The sequence below is a fragment of the Scyliorhinus torazame genome, chromosome 31 (genome assembly GCF_047496885.1).
Source record: "Scyliorhinus torazame isolate Kashiwa2021f chromosome 31, sScyTor2.1, whole genome shotgun sequence".
In the NCBI taxonomy this organism is placed as follows: domain Eukaryota; kingdom Metazoa; phylum Chordata; class Chondrichthyes; order Carcharhiniformes; family Scyliorhinidae; genus Scyliorhinus; species Scyliorhinus torazame.
The window spans coordinates 3,110,107-3,124,888 of record NC_092737.1 but is presented as its reverse complement, the minus strand read 5'-3'; the positions used below and the strand labels follow the sequence as shown (position 1 = coordinate 3,124,888).

The 14,782-nt window shown below is 50.0% G+C and overlaps 1 protein-coding gene across 1 annotated transcript; it reads left to right on the top strand.

Annotated features, from left to right (window-relative positions):
• Positions 1–1,728: 1,728 nt before the first annotated feature.
• On the top strand, positions 1,729–8,032 carry LOC140404792 (uncharacterized). The gene is made up of 5 exons (XM_072493529.1): positions 1,729–2,084; positions 2,820–2,879; positions 3,252–3,448; positions 5,877–5,984; positions 7,655–8,032. The coding sequence occupies exons 1-5, from the start codon at positions 1,805–1,807 to the stop codon at positions 8,030–8,032; spliced, it is 1,023 nt and encodes a 340-aa protein (XP_072349630.1). The 5' UTR covers positions 1,729–1,804.
• The last annotated feature ends 6,750 nt before the right edge of the window (positions 8,033–14,782 follow it).

Here is a 14,782-nt window from a genome sequence, read left to right as displayed (position 1 = left end):
CTTCTGCACTGTCTGTTCTATGCCTGTCTATCCTCATCCCATTTTCCCAGCCCTTGGTCCGTAGTCTTGTGTGCTGCGGCGTTTCAAGTCTGCCCTCCGCCGAATCAATTTAATCCGCATTAACCAAAAATGCTCCAAATACTCAACAGTTCCGGGCACTCCTGTGGAAAGAAAAAGAAAGTTCAAATTTCAAAAGATGCCAAACAATGCTTGGAATGCGAGCATTAGCAGGTGATTAAATCTTTACAGATCCAGTTACCCCCCTTCCTCCCCCCACCCCAGTTACCCCCTTCCTCCCCCACCCGTTACCCCCTTCCTCCCCCACCCGTTACCCCCTTCCTCCCCCACCCATTACTCCCTTCCTTCCCCCCCCCCTCCCCACTTACCCCCTCCCCACTTACCCCCTCCCCCTTCTGGATCTGTAAAGATTTAATCACCTGCTAATGCTCGCCTTCCAAGCATTGTTTGGCATCTTTGAATCTGTCTATATATATGTTTCTGGAACAGACCTCTTCATTCACCTGAGGAAGGAGCAGCGCTCCGAAAGCTAGTGACATCAAAACAAACCTGTTGGACTTTAACCTGGTGTTGTAAGACTTCGTACCGTGCCATCAGTTAAGAAGCATTAGATGAACATTTGAAATGACAGGAAACAAGACTATGGGCCAAGTGCTGGAAAATGGGATCAGAACAGATAGGAGCTCGAGGGCTAGCATGGACTCAATGGGCCAACGGGCCTGTTTCTGCACTGTAAAACTCTCTGACTCTGTGTCCCATCTGCTGACCAACCCTCCTGTCTGTGGGAAACACTTACTCCTGATTTGCTCTATCCAACCCCCTCGTGATTTCGAACGCCTTGATTAAACCTCCCCCTTAACCTCCTCCGGGCACAGAACGATCCCAGCTCTCCCCACACGGACTGAACCCCCTCATCCCTGGTCTCGTTCTCCTAAACCTCCCTCTGGGGGCTCGGCCATCCTTCCCAAAGCGCGGAGCCCGGAATCGGGACACAATATTCCAGCTGGCATCCAACTGGTGATTTATTTCAAAAAGTGTTTAAATTGATTTTGCAATCGAGGTTCCAGTGATTAGAGCAAAGGATCCTGTCTGTATTTTTATAAAGGACCTTCTCAACTTTTCGTATCGGATAACGGTGGCGCAGTGGTTAGCACTGCTGCCTCACGGTGCCGAGGTCCCGGGTTCGATCCCGGCCCCGGGTCACTGTCCATGTGGAGTTTGCACATTCTCCCCATGTCTGCATGGGTTTCACTCCCACAACCCAAAGATAGAACATAGAAAATACAGCACAGAACAGGCCCTTCGGCCCACGATGTTGTGCCGAACCTTTGTCATAGATTATCATTGAATTTACAGTGCAGAAGGAGGCCATTCGGCCCTTTGAGTCTGCACCGGCTCTTGGAAGATGTGCAGGGTGGGTGGATTGGCCACACTAAACTGCCCCTTCATTGGAAAGAAAGCAATTGGGTACTCTAAATTTATTTTTAAAAGTGAACAGAGACTTTTGCTGTCAGTTTCCAATGGGGGCAGCTCTGAAATGTCTGTTTGTACTTTGCTGGGACTTGCTGAAGAGAATGTGAGGGGTTGCGAGTGAATCTGAGCATTGAGGAGCATAAGTGGCTGAGGTTCTCCCCCTCCCCCTGGCCACCCCCCTTTCCCCAAGGGCCCCCCCTCTCTCTCACACCTTGTCTGCATCAGAATGGATTGGCTGATGGTTTGGGATTAAAAGCAGCTGCTCCCAGGCTGAGTTCCCCAAACTCTCACTCAGCCGCTGAACTGGCCCAGGATGGAGCAGGGATATCCCGGGACGGAGCAGGGGTATCCCGGGACGGAGCAGGGATATCCCAGGATGGACCAGCAAGATCCCAGGATGGGGCAGGGGTATCCCGGGATGGAGCAGCAAGATCCCGGGATGGGGCAGGGTTATCCCGGGATGTGGCAGGGATATTCCCCTCTCCCGCTCCCCGCTGTGGTTCGGCAGCCGGATGGTTACTGCCGGGAATTCCGGATCCAGTCCCGGGTCCCAGCCGCAGCTCCGAGAGAGCGGAGCGGATCCAGCGGAGAGAGTGAGTGAGGCGGGGGTAACTGGGGAGGAAGGGGGTAACTGGGGTGGGGGTAAGTGGGGAGGCGGAGGAAGGGGGTAAGTGGGGAGGGGGAGGAAGGGGGTAAGTGGGGAGGAAGGGGGTAACTGGGGTGGGGGGAGGAAGGGGGGTAACTGGGGTGGGGGGAGGAAGGGGGGTAACTGGGGTGGGGGGAGGAAGGGGGTAACGGGTGGGGGAGGAAGGGGGTAACTGGGGAGGGGGAGGAAGGGGGTAACTGGGGAGGGGGGAGGAAGGGGGTAACTGGGGAGGGGGAGGAAGGGGGTAACTGGGGAGGGGGAGGAAGGGGGTAACTGGGGAGGGGAGGAAGGGGGTAACTGGATTGGGGGAGGAAAGGGGGTAACTGGGGTGGGGAGGAAGGGGGTAACTGGGGTGGGGAGGAAGGGGGTAACTGGGGTGGGGAGGAAGGGGGTAACTGGGGTGGGGGGGAAGGGGTAAACTGGGGTGGGGGAGAAAGGGGGTAACTGGGGTGCGGGAGGAAGGGGGTTAACTGGGGTGGGGGTGGAAGGGGGTTAACTGGGATGGGGGTGGAAGGGGGTAACTGGGGTGGGGGTGGAAGGGGGTAACTGGGGTGGGGGTGGATGGGGGGTAACTGGGGTGGGGGTGGTAGGGGGGGGGTCTGTTCTGTTCCCAGTCCAGTCATTGGGATCTTGCTTTTGGCTGAAGGTTTAGTTGTAAAAATGTACCCATTTGTCTCCACAGCTCCCTGTAAAGTGGAGATTCCCGGGACCCAGGGTTATCCCGGAATCTGGAATTCGCCAGGTGAGGAATTGAGTTTTAAAAATGCTGGAAAAGTGAATTAAAACTGTAAATGCTGAGAGGGCTGGCAGCTTCCGTGGAGAGAAACGGGATTAAAATTGTCCATCCAATAATTTATTCACAGTTCGCAGCTTTTCCGGGTTTTATTTGAATTGGGGGACTGGGAAAGGTGGAGCAATGTGATTGTTTGTTGTTAATGGAAGAGTGAAACTTGGGAGTATTAATTCATTTATTTTTCATTGGAGTGAGAATTCACTTCAGAATTGAATACTTACAGTGAGTGAAATTAACCTCGGATGAGAAATGGGGCTTGGGGCAGAAAATTCCTCGTTTATTAGGATTTGAATTGTCAATGTAATTTTTTCCATGATTCAGGTTTAACACCGACCAGCACCACGGAGTTCGATCAGGAAAATGACCCAAAGGGAAGGGGACTTTCCAAAAACCGTGTCCGGACTAGGTTCAACCAGGAGCAGAAAAGGAGATTAATGCAACGGTTTCACAGACAGAAATATATTTCTCCCCAGGAGCGGACAGAGCTGGCCAACTCTCTGGGACTGAATTGTAAACAGGTAAAGGATATCCGCCATGATTGAATGGCGGAGCAGACTCGATGGGCCGAGTGGCCTAATTCTGCTCTTATGGTCTCATGGAATGTAAATTTCAGCAGACGTTACCCTGGGTTTTCCAATGAAGAGTGAGTGAGGAGACTGGGCTTCTCTCCGCTGAAGCAACGCACAGCCACGTGTGGCCCATCTGAGTTCGGAGTGTGGGCCCGCCAGGTAGTTTGTTGACCGTGGCCCGCGCACAGGGTCGCCACGTTCCGCTGAGCTCTGTCTGCACAGTTATTTTCCTCCCGGTCTGACCGATTCGCACAAGGGGTGGATAAAGTGAGGGGCGTGGTGATCGCTCACATTGACTGTGAGAGCCATGCGCTCCCTCGCTGTCCAAAGTGTAAATATTTACTTTGTTTTCACCATGAAAATGAAATCGCTGATTGTCACAAGTAGGCTTCAATGAAGTTACGCGAAAAGCCCCTAGTCGCCACATTCCGGCGCCTGTTCGGGGAGGCTGGTATGGGTACCATTTGAAGTTTATCGTTTTATTAATATATAAATGAGTAAGCATCTTCTATAACCGGTTATGGAAATATTCAGTGTGAGTTAAATGCGTTTAAGGCCCCTCTGCACGAAGCAGAGACGTTCCTTTTGCAGAACGGGCCTCGGATTAAACATCCAGAGAACAAAGGTTCTCTACCAGCCCGCTCCTGTCACACAAAACTGCCCCCCCGCCGACCACGAAGATCCCCGGCGAGCCCCTGGACAACGTGGATCATTTCCCAAACCTCGGGAGCCTCCTCTCCGTGCGAGCAGACATGAAATCCAGCATCGACTCCAACGCGCCAGTGCAGTCTTCAGGCTGAGGAACAGAGCGTTCGAAGACCGAGAGCTCAAACCCAGCACCAGGCTTGGGGCCTACACAGCAGGGTCCCAACCCTCCTGTATGCATCAGAAACGTGGACAATGTACAGCAGACACCACAAATCCCTGGAGAGATATCACCAACGCTGCCTCCGCAAAATCCTGCAAATCCACTGGCAGGATAGGCGCACCAACGCGAGTGTCCTCTCCCAGGCCAATATCCCCAGTATTGAGGCTCTGGTCACACTCGACCAGCTGCGATGGGCGGGTCACATTGTCCACATGCCCAACACAACACTCCCAAAACAAGTGCTCTACTCCGAGCTCCGTAATGGCAAATGATGATCAGGAGGGCAGAGGAAATGCTACAAGGGCACTCTGGAAGTTTCCCTAAATGAATGCAACATCCCCATCGACGCGTGGGAATCACAAACTGGAGAAGAAGATGGCGAAGGCACCTCGAGCGTCACAGGGTGGAGCACGTGGAGGCCAAGTGTAAACAGCGGAAGGAGAGCGCAGAACCCAGAACGTCCCACCCACCCACCTCCTCAAACACCACCTGCCAAACCTGTGGCTGAATCTGAGGATCCAGGACTGGACTATTCAGCCACCGCAGGAAGCACCTCCCCGTGAGGCATCCTCGACCCCAAGGGACTGCCCAAGAATTATTAAATGTATTTAATCTTATTCATGGGGTTATGGTTGGTGAACAAGACTGATTTCAATCTTGGAGGGCCAATCACGTGGAACACTCACCGGGCCTAGATTACCCATCACTGCTCTGGAATTTAGAGGAATGATCTTGCAGCACAGAACATTCTTACAGGGGAGATGCAGGAAGGATGTTTTCCTGGACGGGGGCATCTAGAATCAGGAGCCAGTTTCAGAATAAGGGGCATTTAGGACCGAGATGGGGGTGAATCTTGTCACTGAGGGTGGTGAATCTTTGGAATACTCTACCCAGACAACTGTAGAGGGAGGTTCAGTCATCGAGTTTGTTCAAGATTGAAATCCATGGATTTCCGGATGTTAATGATACCAGGATAGTGAGGTAGAAGATCAGTCATGCTCTAATTGAATGGTGAAGTAGATTGCAGACGACTTCTCCTGCTGTCCGTAAGTCACAGGAGCAGAATTAGGCCACTCGGCCCATCGAGTCTGCTCCGCCATTCAATCATGGCTGATATTTTTCTCATCCCCATTCTCCTGCCTTCTCCCCATAACCCCTGATCCCCTTATTAATCAAGAACCTATCTACCTCTGTCTTAAAGACACTCAGTGATTTGGCCTCCACAGCCTTCTGCGGCAAAGAGTTCCACAGATTCACCACCCTCTGGCTGAAGAAATTCCTCCTCATCTCTGTTTTAGACACCGCTTGACAAGATGTTGGGGAGAGGGAGGAAGTTGATTCAATGATAACTTTCAAAGCAGAATGAGAGAAATTGATTTGGGGGTTAAAAAGTTTCAGGGGAGTGGGATTAATTGGATAGTTATTTCAAAAGAGCTGACACGGGCATTTTGGGAAGTTAATCAGTTGTAAATTTCTTCAATAAAACATTCTTGCCTTTATTGATTTCAGGTTAAAACATGGTATCAGAACAGAAGGATGAAGCTGAAACGTAATCAGTATATCCAGCCGCCAGCAACCTCTTGGAATCGACCAGGTTTCAGTCCCATTTCTTCACCGGTAAGAAGCTGGACCAGGCAGTTAATTGACAATGTCCACCATCCCTGGAATTTACAATGTCCGCTCCACATGTCTGTCTTAATTATCTCAGCAATTACAATATTCGCTCCAAATCCCTGTCTGACCATCCCCAATGTCCACTTTCCTCTTCTGAGTTATGTCACTGACATTTAGGCACTGTTTTCACGTCACTATCTCCTTCCATATATTAAGAATGGTTTACTGATACTTTAGTTGGTCGCGGGCAGTACGGTAGCACAACGGTTAGCACTGTTGCTTGGGGGCAGCACGGTGGCGCAGTGGGTTAGTCCTGAAGCCTCACGGGGCCGAGGTCCCAGGTTCGATCCTGGCTCTGGGTCACTGTCCGTGTGGAGTTTGCACATTCCCCCCCCGTGTCTGCGTGGGTTTCGCCCCCACAACCCAAAGATGTTCAGGGTGAGGTGGATTGGCCACGCTAAATTGCCCCTTAATTGTACAAAATGAATTAGGCACTCTAAATTTATAATAAATTTAAAATGAACTGCCTTGAATCTCGAGGGTAAGGAATTCCAAAGATTCAAGCCTTTTAAGTGAAGAGGTTCTCTTCACCTCGCAACTTAATGATTGATCACTGCGCTCTCGTGTTCAGGGTTCCCCAGTCAGGAGTAAAAATGTCTCCATGTTGATCCCTTCAGAATTTGACAAGTTTCAATGAGTTGATGTCTGATTCTTCTAAACTCCACTGAACATAAACCCAATTTACTCAACCTCTCATCATAGGACTGTAATCCATTCCTATATCAAGTGAATCTTCACCCTGTGCTGCCGACAATGCCAGTGTCATCCTCCCTTCAAATATGGAGACTAAGACTGTGTAAGATGCTACAGGTTAGGTCTTCTCAAAGCCCTGCACATGGTAACACAACTTTCCTACTCTTACACTTCATTCCATTGCCATAAAGGTCCGCATGCTCGCCTTTTCAAACATAGTCTGCTTTTCTTATCTTACTATTAAAATTAATAACTCTCATTGTACTCCATCTGCCACACCATTGTTCATTCACTCATCCCGTGTATATCCGGTGCCATGTCACTTTTCAGAGCCCAGTCCATCACCCGAACCCGCCTCCCATCCATTGAGTCCATCTACACCTCCCGCTGCCTGGGGAAAGCGGGCAGCATAATCAAAGACCCCTCCCACCCGGCTTACTCACTCTTCCAACTTCCTCCATCGGGCAGGAGATAGAAAGTCTGAGAGCACGCACGAACAGACTCAAAAACAGCTTCTTCCCCAGACACCTAAACAACCCTCTTATGGACTGATCTCATTAACACTACACCCCTGTATGCTTCATCTGATGCTAGTGTTTATGTATTTACATTGTGAACCTTGTGTTGCCCTATTATGTATTTTCTTTTCTTTTTCTTTTCATGTACTTAATGATCTGTTGAGCCGCTTACAGAAAAATACTTTTCACTGTACCTCGGTACACGTGACAATAAACAAAATCCAAATGTGTCGGAGATTGGGACTAAGTGAGTTGCTCTTGCAGAGATGGGTCTGTCTCTGATATTGTTTCATCATTATTTACAGTGGATAACCCTCTCCTCCTGGGGGGCCAACTCTCTTTAACAGTTCTCTTCACCGCTACCTGCTCAGCCACTTCACTGATTCCCATTTCTCATTCCAGACCCTCTCTCTAACTCGAGGACTGACACCTACCCTGATGACGCCCCGTTTTATCAGCTACCAACAGCAGACCATACTTTCCAGTGGCCAGGCTAGGGCCTACAGGCAGCGTAATGCCTCCATGGAACATCCGATTGTGGAAGTTCTCCAGTCTTCTCCTATCCACGGAGACCTTCAACACCCGTCGACTTCTTCGTACTTCCAGAGCTTCCCACCAGGAAACTGCCCAGACCCAGATTTTGGTGGCTTTCACAAAGAACATTTTGTCAGACCGGGCACACAGTCTTTGAACTTCCGAAATCCGGTTCCAAGATCAGGAATGGGATTCCCGGGGATTCCCGGCTGTCAGAATTCACCAATCCCCATCAATCAAGGATGATATCCAGTGCATCGCTACTCCTGGTAGCATCCCTTTGACAGAATATGACCACATTTCATCTTCGTTTAACATGGCGACAGTTGAGCGAGAGGTGCGTGTTTCCGGTCAGGACATCCAAATACAGCCAGATGATTGGAGCCCAGTGCAAAGGGATGGGTCCTCCTCGGGATATCTCACACTTGCTCCAGTTTTTGATGGCTATGAAGTTCTACACTCTGAATCAGTGAACCTGTTCAGTGAAGGTTATCCTGTGACTTTCAATGGTGCTCTATAACTTGGTGTGTGAATTTGGGATAGGAATGTGTCTGGATGATGCCTCAAGGTGCTTGGGCCAGAGTGAAAGTTTAAGGGTCTAACTTTCTCATTCTAACATATCTTTGGTGTCATATCATAGCTCAACCCAAATTAAATTAATATTTGTTCAGCTGAGTGGTGTCCGAACAATATCAAGTTGCGTTAAGGAGTATGTTAACCTATCAATGTTGGGCCAAGCATTGCATTAGTGTTTAAATAGGAGCACTGTCATTTTTGGCGTGTTTGTTTGTGTGATAAAAGCACAGTTGTTCCGTTACTGTGCCATTTGGAGTGACTGGTGAATATAACGGGTACTCAGTCAGCCAATCAGGAAAGTACCTGATTTTTGGGTTGATGGAACATGCATTTTGCACAGAAAAAGCTCTCACAGAATATTCTTTAATTGTTGAGACATTTGTGTTTATTAAGTAAAGTTCATGTGACTTATTTGCTGGGATTCAATGTGCAATGTATTGTGTGAACAATGTGCTTTTGCAGATTAAATGCAAAAGTGTTCTGCAATGTAATCTGTTTTGTGTTGTTAACTTGATGCTAATATTGTTTTAAATAAAAGTTCTACAAAATTTGCAGATCTCCTGATTGTAGCTGGGGTCAAGGGTGCAAATGTTCAGGAGGCAGAAAGCCCTCCAGAGCAAATGTTCAGGAGGGAGATAATTTTCTGGAGCATGTTCAGATGGGGTGGTCACTCGTATGGAGTGGTCGACATGTTCAGGAGGGAGAGTCACTGCTGCCTCACAGCGCCAGGGACCTGGGTTCAATTCCGGCCTTGGGTCACTGTCTGTGCAGAGTTTACACATTCTCCCCGTGTCTGCGTGACCTTGCTCCAGTTTGCTCCCACGTTTGGTGGATTGGCCATTCTAAATTTTGCATTATTGTCCAGGGATAGGGTGGGGGAATGGGCCGGGGTATGGTGCTCTTTCGGAGGGTCGGTGCAGACTTAATGGGCCAAATGGCCTCCTTCTGCACCGTACAGTATCTGGGATAGAAACATAGGAGGAGGCCATTCAGCCCCTGAGGCCTGTCTTGCCATTCAATGAGATCATGGCTGATCTAACTCCATATACCTTTTAAAAATGAATTTTAAAAAAATGTTTCCAATGAAGGGGCAATTTAGCGCGGCCAATCCACCTGCCCCTGCACATCTTTGGGCTGTGGGGGCGAAACCCACGCAGACACTGGGAGAATGTGCAAACTCCACACGGACAGTGACCCAGGGCCAGGATTCGAACCCGGGGTCCTCAGCGCCGTAGGCAGCAGTGCTAACCACTGTGCCACCATGCTGCCCTGAAACAGGACACTTGGACCCCCTCACAAGGTTTTCCACTCCCGACGCGAACAGCAGAGTAAAATCCCAGCCGTGGTTATTGACACGTGTACGTTCTGGCTGCATCACAGCCTGGTACGGCAACTGCTCGGCCCAGGACCACAAGAAACTTCAGAGAGTCGTGAACACCGCCCAGTCCATCACACAAACCCGCCTCCCATCCATTGACTCCATCTACAACTCCCGCTGCCTGGGGAAAGCGGGCAGCATAATCAAAGACCCCTCCTGCCCGCTTACTCACTCTTCCAACTTCTTCCATTGGGCAGGAGATACAAAGTCTGAGAACATGCACTAACAGATTCAAAAACAGCTTATTTCCCGCTGTTACCAGACTCTTAAACGACCCTCTTATGGACTGACCTGATCCCTTCACACAATTGCTTCACAGCTCCAGGTTCGATTCCGGCTTGGGTCACTGTCTGTGCGGAGTCTGCACATCCTCCCCGTGTGTGCGTGGGTTTCCTCCGGGTGCTCTGGTTTCCTCCCACAGTCCAAAGATGTGCAGGTTAGGTGGATTGGCCATGATAAATTGCCCTTAGTGTCCAAAATTGCCCTTAGTGTTGGGTGGGGTTACTGGGTTATGGGGATAGGGGTGGAGGTGTGTGGTTGGGTAGGGTGCTCTTTCCAAGAGCCGGTGCAGACTCAATGGGCCGAATGGCCTCCTGCACTGTAAATTCTATCTATCTATGGAATGATCTGTCTGAGCTGCACTCGGAACAATACTTTTCACTGTACCCTGGCCACATGACAATCCACCAAAACAATGAAATCCAACAACCTCTCTCTCTCTCTCTCACACACTCCCACACTCTCTCTCTCTCCCACACTCTCTCTCTCTCACACTCCCACACTCTCTCTCACACACTCCCACACTCACTCTCTCCCACACTCTCTCTCTCACACACTCCCACACTCTCTCTCTCACACACTCTCTCTCTCTCTCCCACACTCTCTCTCTCACACACTCCCACACTCTCTCTCTCTCACACACTCTCTCTCTCACACACACACTCACTCTCTCTCACACACACCCACACTCTCTTACACACACACACTCTCTCTCTTACACACACACTCACTCTCTCTCTCACACTCCCACACTCTCTTACACACACACACTCTCTCTCTCACACACTCCCACACTCTCTTACACACACACACACTCTCTCTCCCACACACTCACTCTCTCTCCCACACTCTCTCTCTCTCACACTCCCACACTCTCTCTCTCACACACTCCCACACTCTCTCTCTCACACACTCTCTCACACACTCCCACACTCTCTCTCTCTCACACTCCCACACTCTCTCTCACACACTCTCTCTCACACACTCTCTCTCACACACTCCCACACTCTCTCTCTCACACACTCTCTCTCTCTCTCCCACACTCTCTCTCTCACACACTCCCACACTCTCCTCTCTCTCACACACTCTCTCTCACACACACACTCACTCTCTCTCTCACACTCCCACACTCTCTACACACACACACACTCTCTCTCTCACACACTCCCACACTCTCTACACACACACACACACCCTCTCTCCCACACACTCACTCTCTCTCCCACACACTCTCTCTCTCACACTCCCACACTCTCTCTCTCACACACTCCCACACTCTCTCTCTCACACACTCTCTCTCACACACACACTCACTCTCTCTCCCACACCTCTCTCTCACACACTCCCACACTCTCTCTCACACACTCTCTCTCTCCCACACTCTCTCTCTCACACACTCCCACACTCTCTCTCACACACTCTCTCTCTCACACTCCCACACACCTCCTCTCACACACACTCACTCTCTCTCCCACACTCTCTCTCTCACACACTCCCACACTCTCTCTCTCACACACTCTCTCTCACACTCCCACACTCTCTCACACACACACACTCTCTCTCTCTCTCACACACACACTCACTCTCTCACACACCCCACACTCTCTCTCTCACACACTCTCTCTCTCACACACTCTCTCTCTCCCACACTCTCCTCTCACACTCCCACACTCTCTCTCTCACACACTCCCACACTCTCTCTCTCACACACTCCCACACTCTCTCTCTCACACACTCTCTCTCACACACTCCCACACTCTCTCTCACACACCTCCCACACTCTCTCTCTCTCACACACTCTCTCTCACACACACTCTCTCTCTCCCACACTCTCTCTCTCTCTCCCACACTCCCACACCTCTCTCTCACACACTCCCACACTCTCTACACACACACACTCTCTCTCTCACACACTCTACACACACACACTCTCTCTCTCACACACACACTCCCACACTCTTACACACACACACACACTCTCTTCTCACACACTCCCACACTCTCTTACACTCACACACACATACACTCTCTCACACACACACATACACTCTCTACACACACACACATACACACTCTCTTACACACACTCTCTTACACACACTCTCTACACACACTCTCTACACACACTCTCTACACACACTCTCTTACACACACACATACACTCTCTCTCACACACACTCACACACACATACACTCTCTCTCACACACTCCCACACTCTCTCACACACACACACACATACACTCTCTCACACCACTCCCACACTCTCTCACACACACACACATACACTCTCTCACACACTCCCACACTCTCCTCTCTCTCTCTCACACACACATACACTCTCTCTCTCACACACTCCCACACTCTCTTACACACACACACATACACTCTCTCACACACACTCCCACACACTCTTACACACACACATTCACTCTTTCTCTCACACACTCCCACACTCTCTTACACACACATACACTCTCTCTCTCACACACCCCACACTCTCTCTCTCCCACACTCTCTCTCTCCCACACTCTCTCTCTCATACACTCCACACTCTCTCTCTCACACACTCCCACACCTCTCTCTCACACACTCCCACACTCTCTCTCTCACACACTCCCACACTCTCTCTCACACACACTCTCTCTCTCTCCCACACTCTCTCTCTCTCACACACTCCCACACTCTCTTCTCACACACTCCCACACTCTCTTACACACACACACATACACTCTCTCACACACACTCCCACACACTCTTACACACACACATTCACTCTTCTCTCACACACTCCCACACTCTCTTACACACACATACACTCTCTCTCTCACACACTCCCACACTCTCTCTCTCCCACACTCTCTCTCTCCACACTCTCTCTCTCATACACTCCCACACTCTCTCTCTCACACACTCCCACACTCTCTCTCTCACACACTCCCACACTCTCTCTCTCACACACTCCCACACTCTCTCTCACACACACTCTCTCTCTCCCACACTCTCTCTCTCACACACTCCCACACTCTCTTTCTCACACACTCCCACACTCTCTTACACACACACACACTCTCTCTCACACACTCTTACACACACACTCTCTCTCTCACACACACACTCCCACACTCTTACACACACACACACACACTCTCTTTCTCACACACTCCCACACTCTCTTACACTCACACACACATACACTCTCTCACACACACACATACACTCTCTTACACACACACACATACACTCTCTTACACACACTCTCTTACACACACTCTCTTACACACACTCTCTTACACACACACATACACTCTCTCTCACACACACTCACACACACATACACTCTCTCTCACACACTCCCACACTCTCTCACACACACACACACATACACTCTCTCACACACACTCCCACACTCTCTCTCACACACACACACTCTCTCTCACACACTCCCACACTCTCTCTCTCTCTCACACACACATACACTCTCTCTCTCACACACTCCCACACTCTCTTACACACACACACATACACTCTCTCACACACACTCCCACACACTCTTACACACACACACACATTCACTCTTTCTCTCACACACTCCCACACTCTCTTACACACACACATACACTCTCTCTCTCACACACTCCCACACTCTCACACATACACTCTCTCTCACACACACACACACACACACACACACACACTCTCACACATACTCACACACATGCACACTCACTCTCTCGCACGCACACACTTTCTCACACACAGGCTCTCTCACTCTCTCTCTCACACACACATACACACTCTCTCTCGCTCTCACGATCTCTTCTTACTCTTTCTCTCACTCTCTATCTTGCTCCAAGCCTCTGTAAGTGTAGGAGTTCTGGTTTTGCTGTGACTGTAATACTGACTATTGGTTGTGAATAATCTTGTGTGCGGACTGTGATCCTCTGGCCCCTCCCTTCTCCCTCTCTCCCTTCTTCGCTCCCTCCCTCTCTCACCTCTCCCTCTCCTCCCCTCGCTCTCCCGCTCCCCTACCCTCCCCTACCTCCCCACACACACTCTCAGCTTTGAAATGTAATTAAATGGACATTATAACGGTGGCCTGTTGGATTGTAGACCCCTGTCGTCATCCCCCCACCCCCAGGCCGGTTTCCTGGTGACTAATCCACGTGTCGCTGGCCGGGTTTCCTCGGGGATTAACCGCCTCGGATGAGTGGGCAAATCGGATTTAGCTTTTTTTAAAACTTTATTGCTTTTTCTCTGCACAGAGTCGGAAATCTCTTATTTCAAAGGGATTAAACTTTAATTGAAAGGGTTTAATGTGAGTTTGGACGTCACCCAGCCAGTTTCCCACTTAAACAACAACTTGTCCTTTTGAAAAGGACAGTCCAGCTTGGGAATGACATTAGGGAGTGAGTCGGATCCCATTCCCAAAGGACACTTTCTCCGGGAATCTCTCCCTCCAGGAGAAAGGTTCAGTCGGTGTTGGGATTAACGTTGGTTCATTTTCCTCACCTGAGGAAGGAGCAGTGCTCCGAAAGCCAGTGATTCCAAACAAACCTCTTGGGCTTTAACCTGGTGTGGTATTCTTCAGGAGGAATTTGAATCCAGCGCAGTTTTCCTGCCTTGATCGATCCGACTCTCCGATTCCGGAAAGAGGGTTAAACGGTTCCGCCATCAATCAGGTAAAATGTCCAATTCACAAACTGAGGTTTCAGAAACGAAGGGTTTGGACGGAGAAAATCAGGAAGATCCCGGAGTGAGACGG

Bases quoted from the DNA above. Each gene is read 5' to 3' on its own strand.
- LOC140404792 (XM_072493529.1), top strand. From the start codon at position 1,805: ATGGAGCAGGGATATCCCGGGACGGAGCAGGGGTATCCCGGGACGGAG. The intron at 2,085-2,819 runs GTGAGTGAGGCG...TTGTCTCCACAG, and splicing joins GAGCGGATCCAGCGGAGAGA to CTCCCTGTAAAGTGGAGATT. The intron at 5,985-7,654 runs GTAAGAAGCTGG...TTCTCATTCCAG, and splicing joins TCAGTCCCATTTCTTCACCG to ACCCTCTCTCTAACTCGAGG.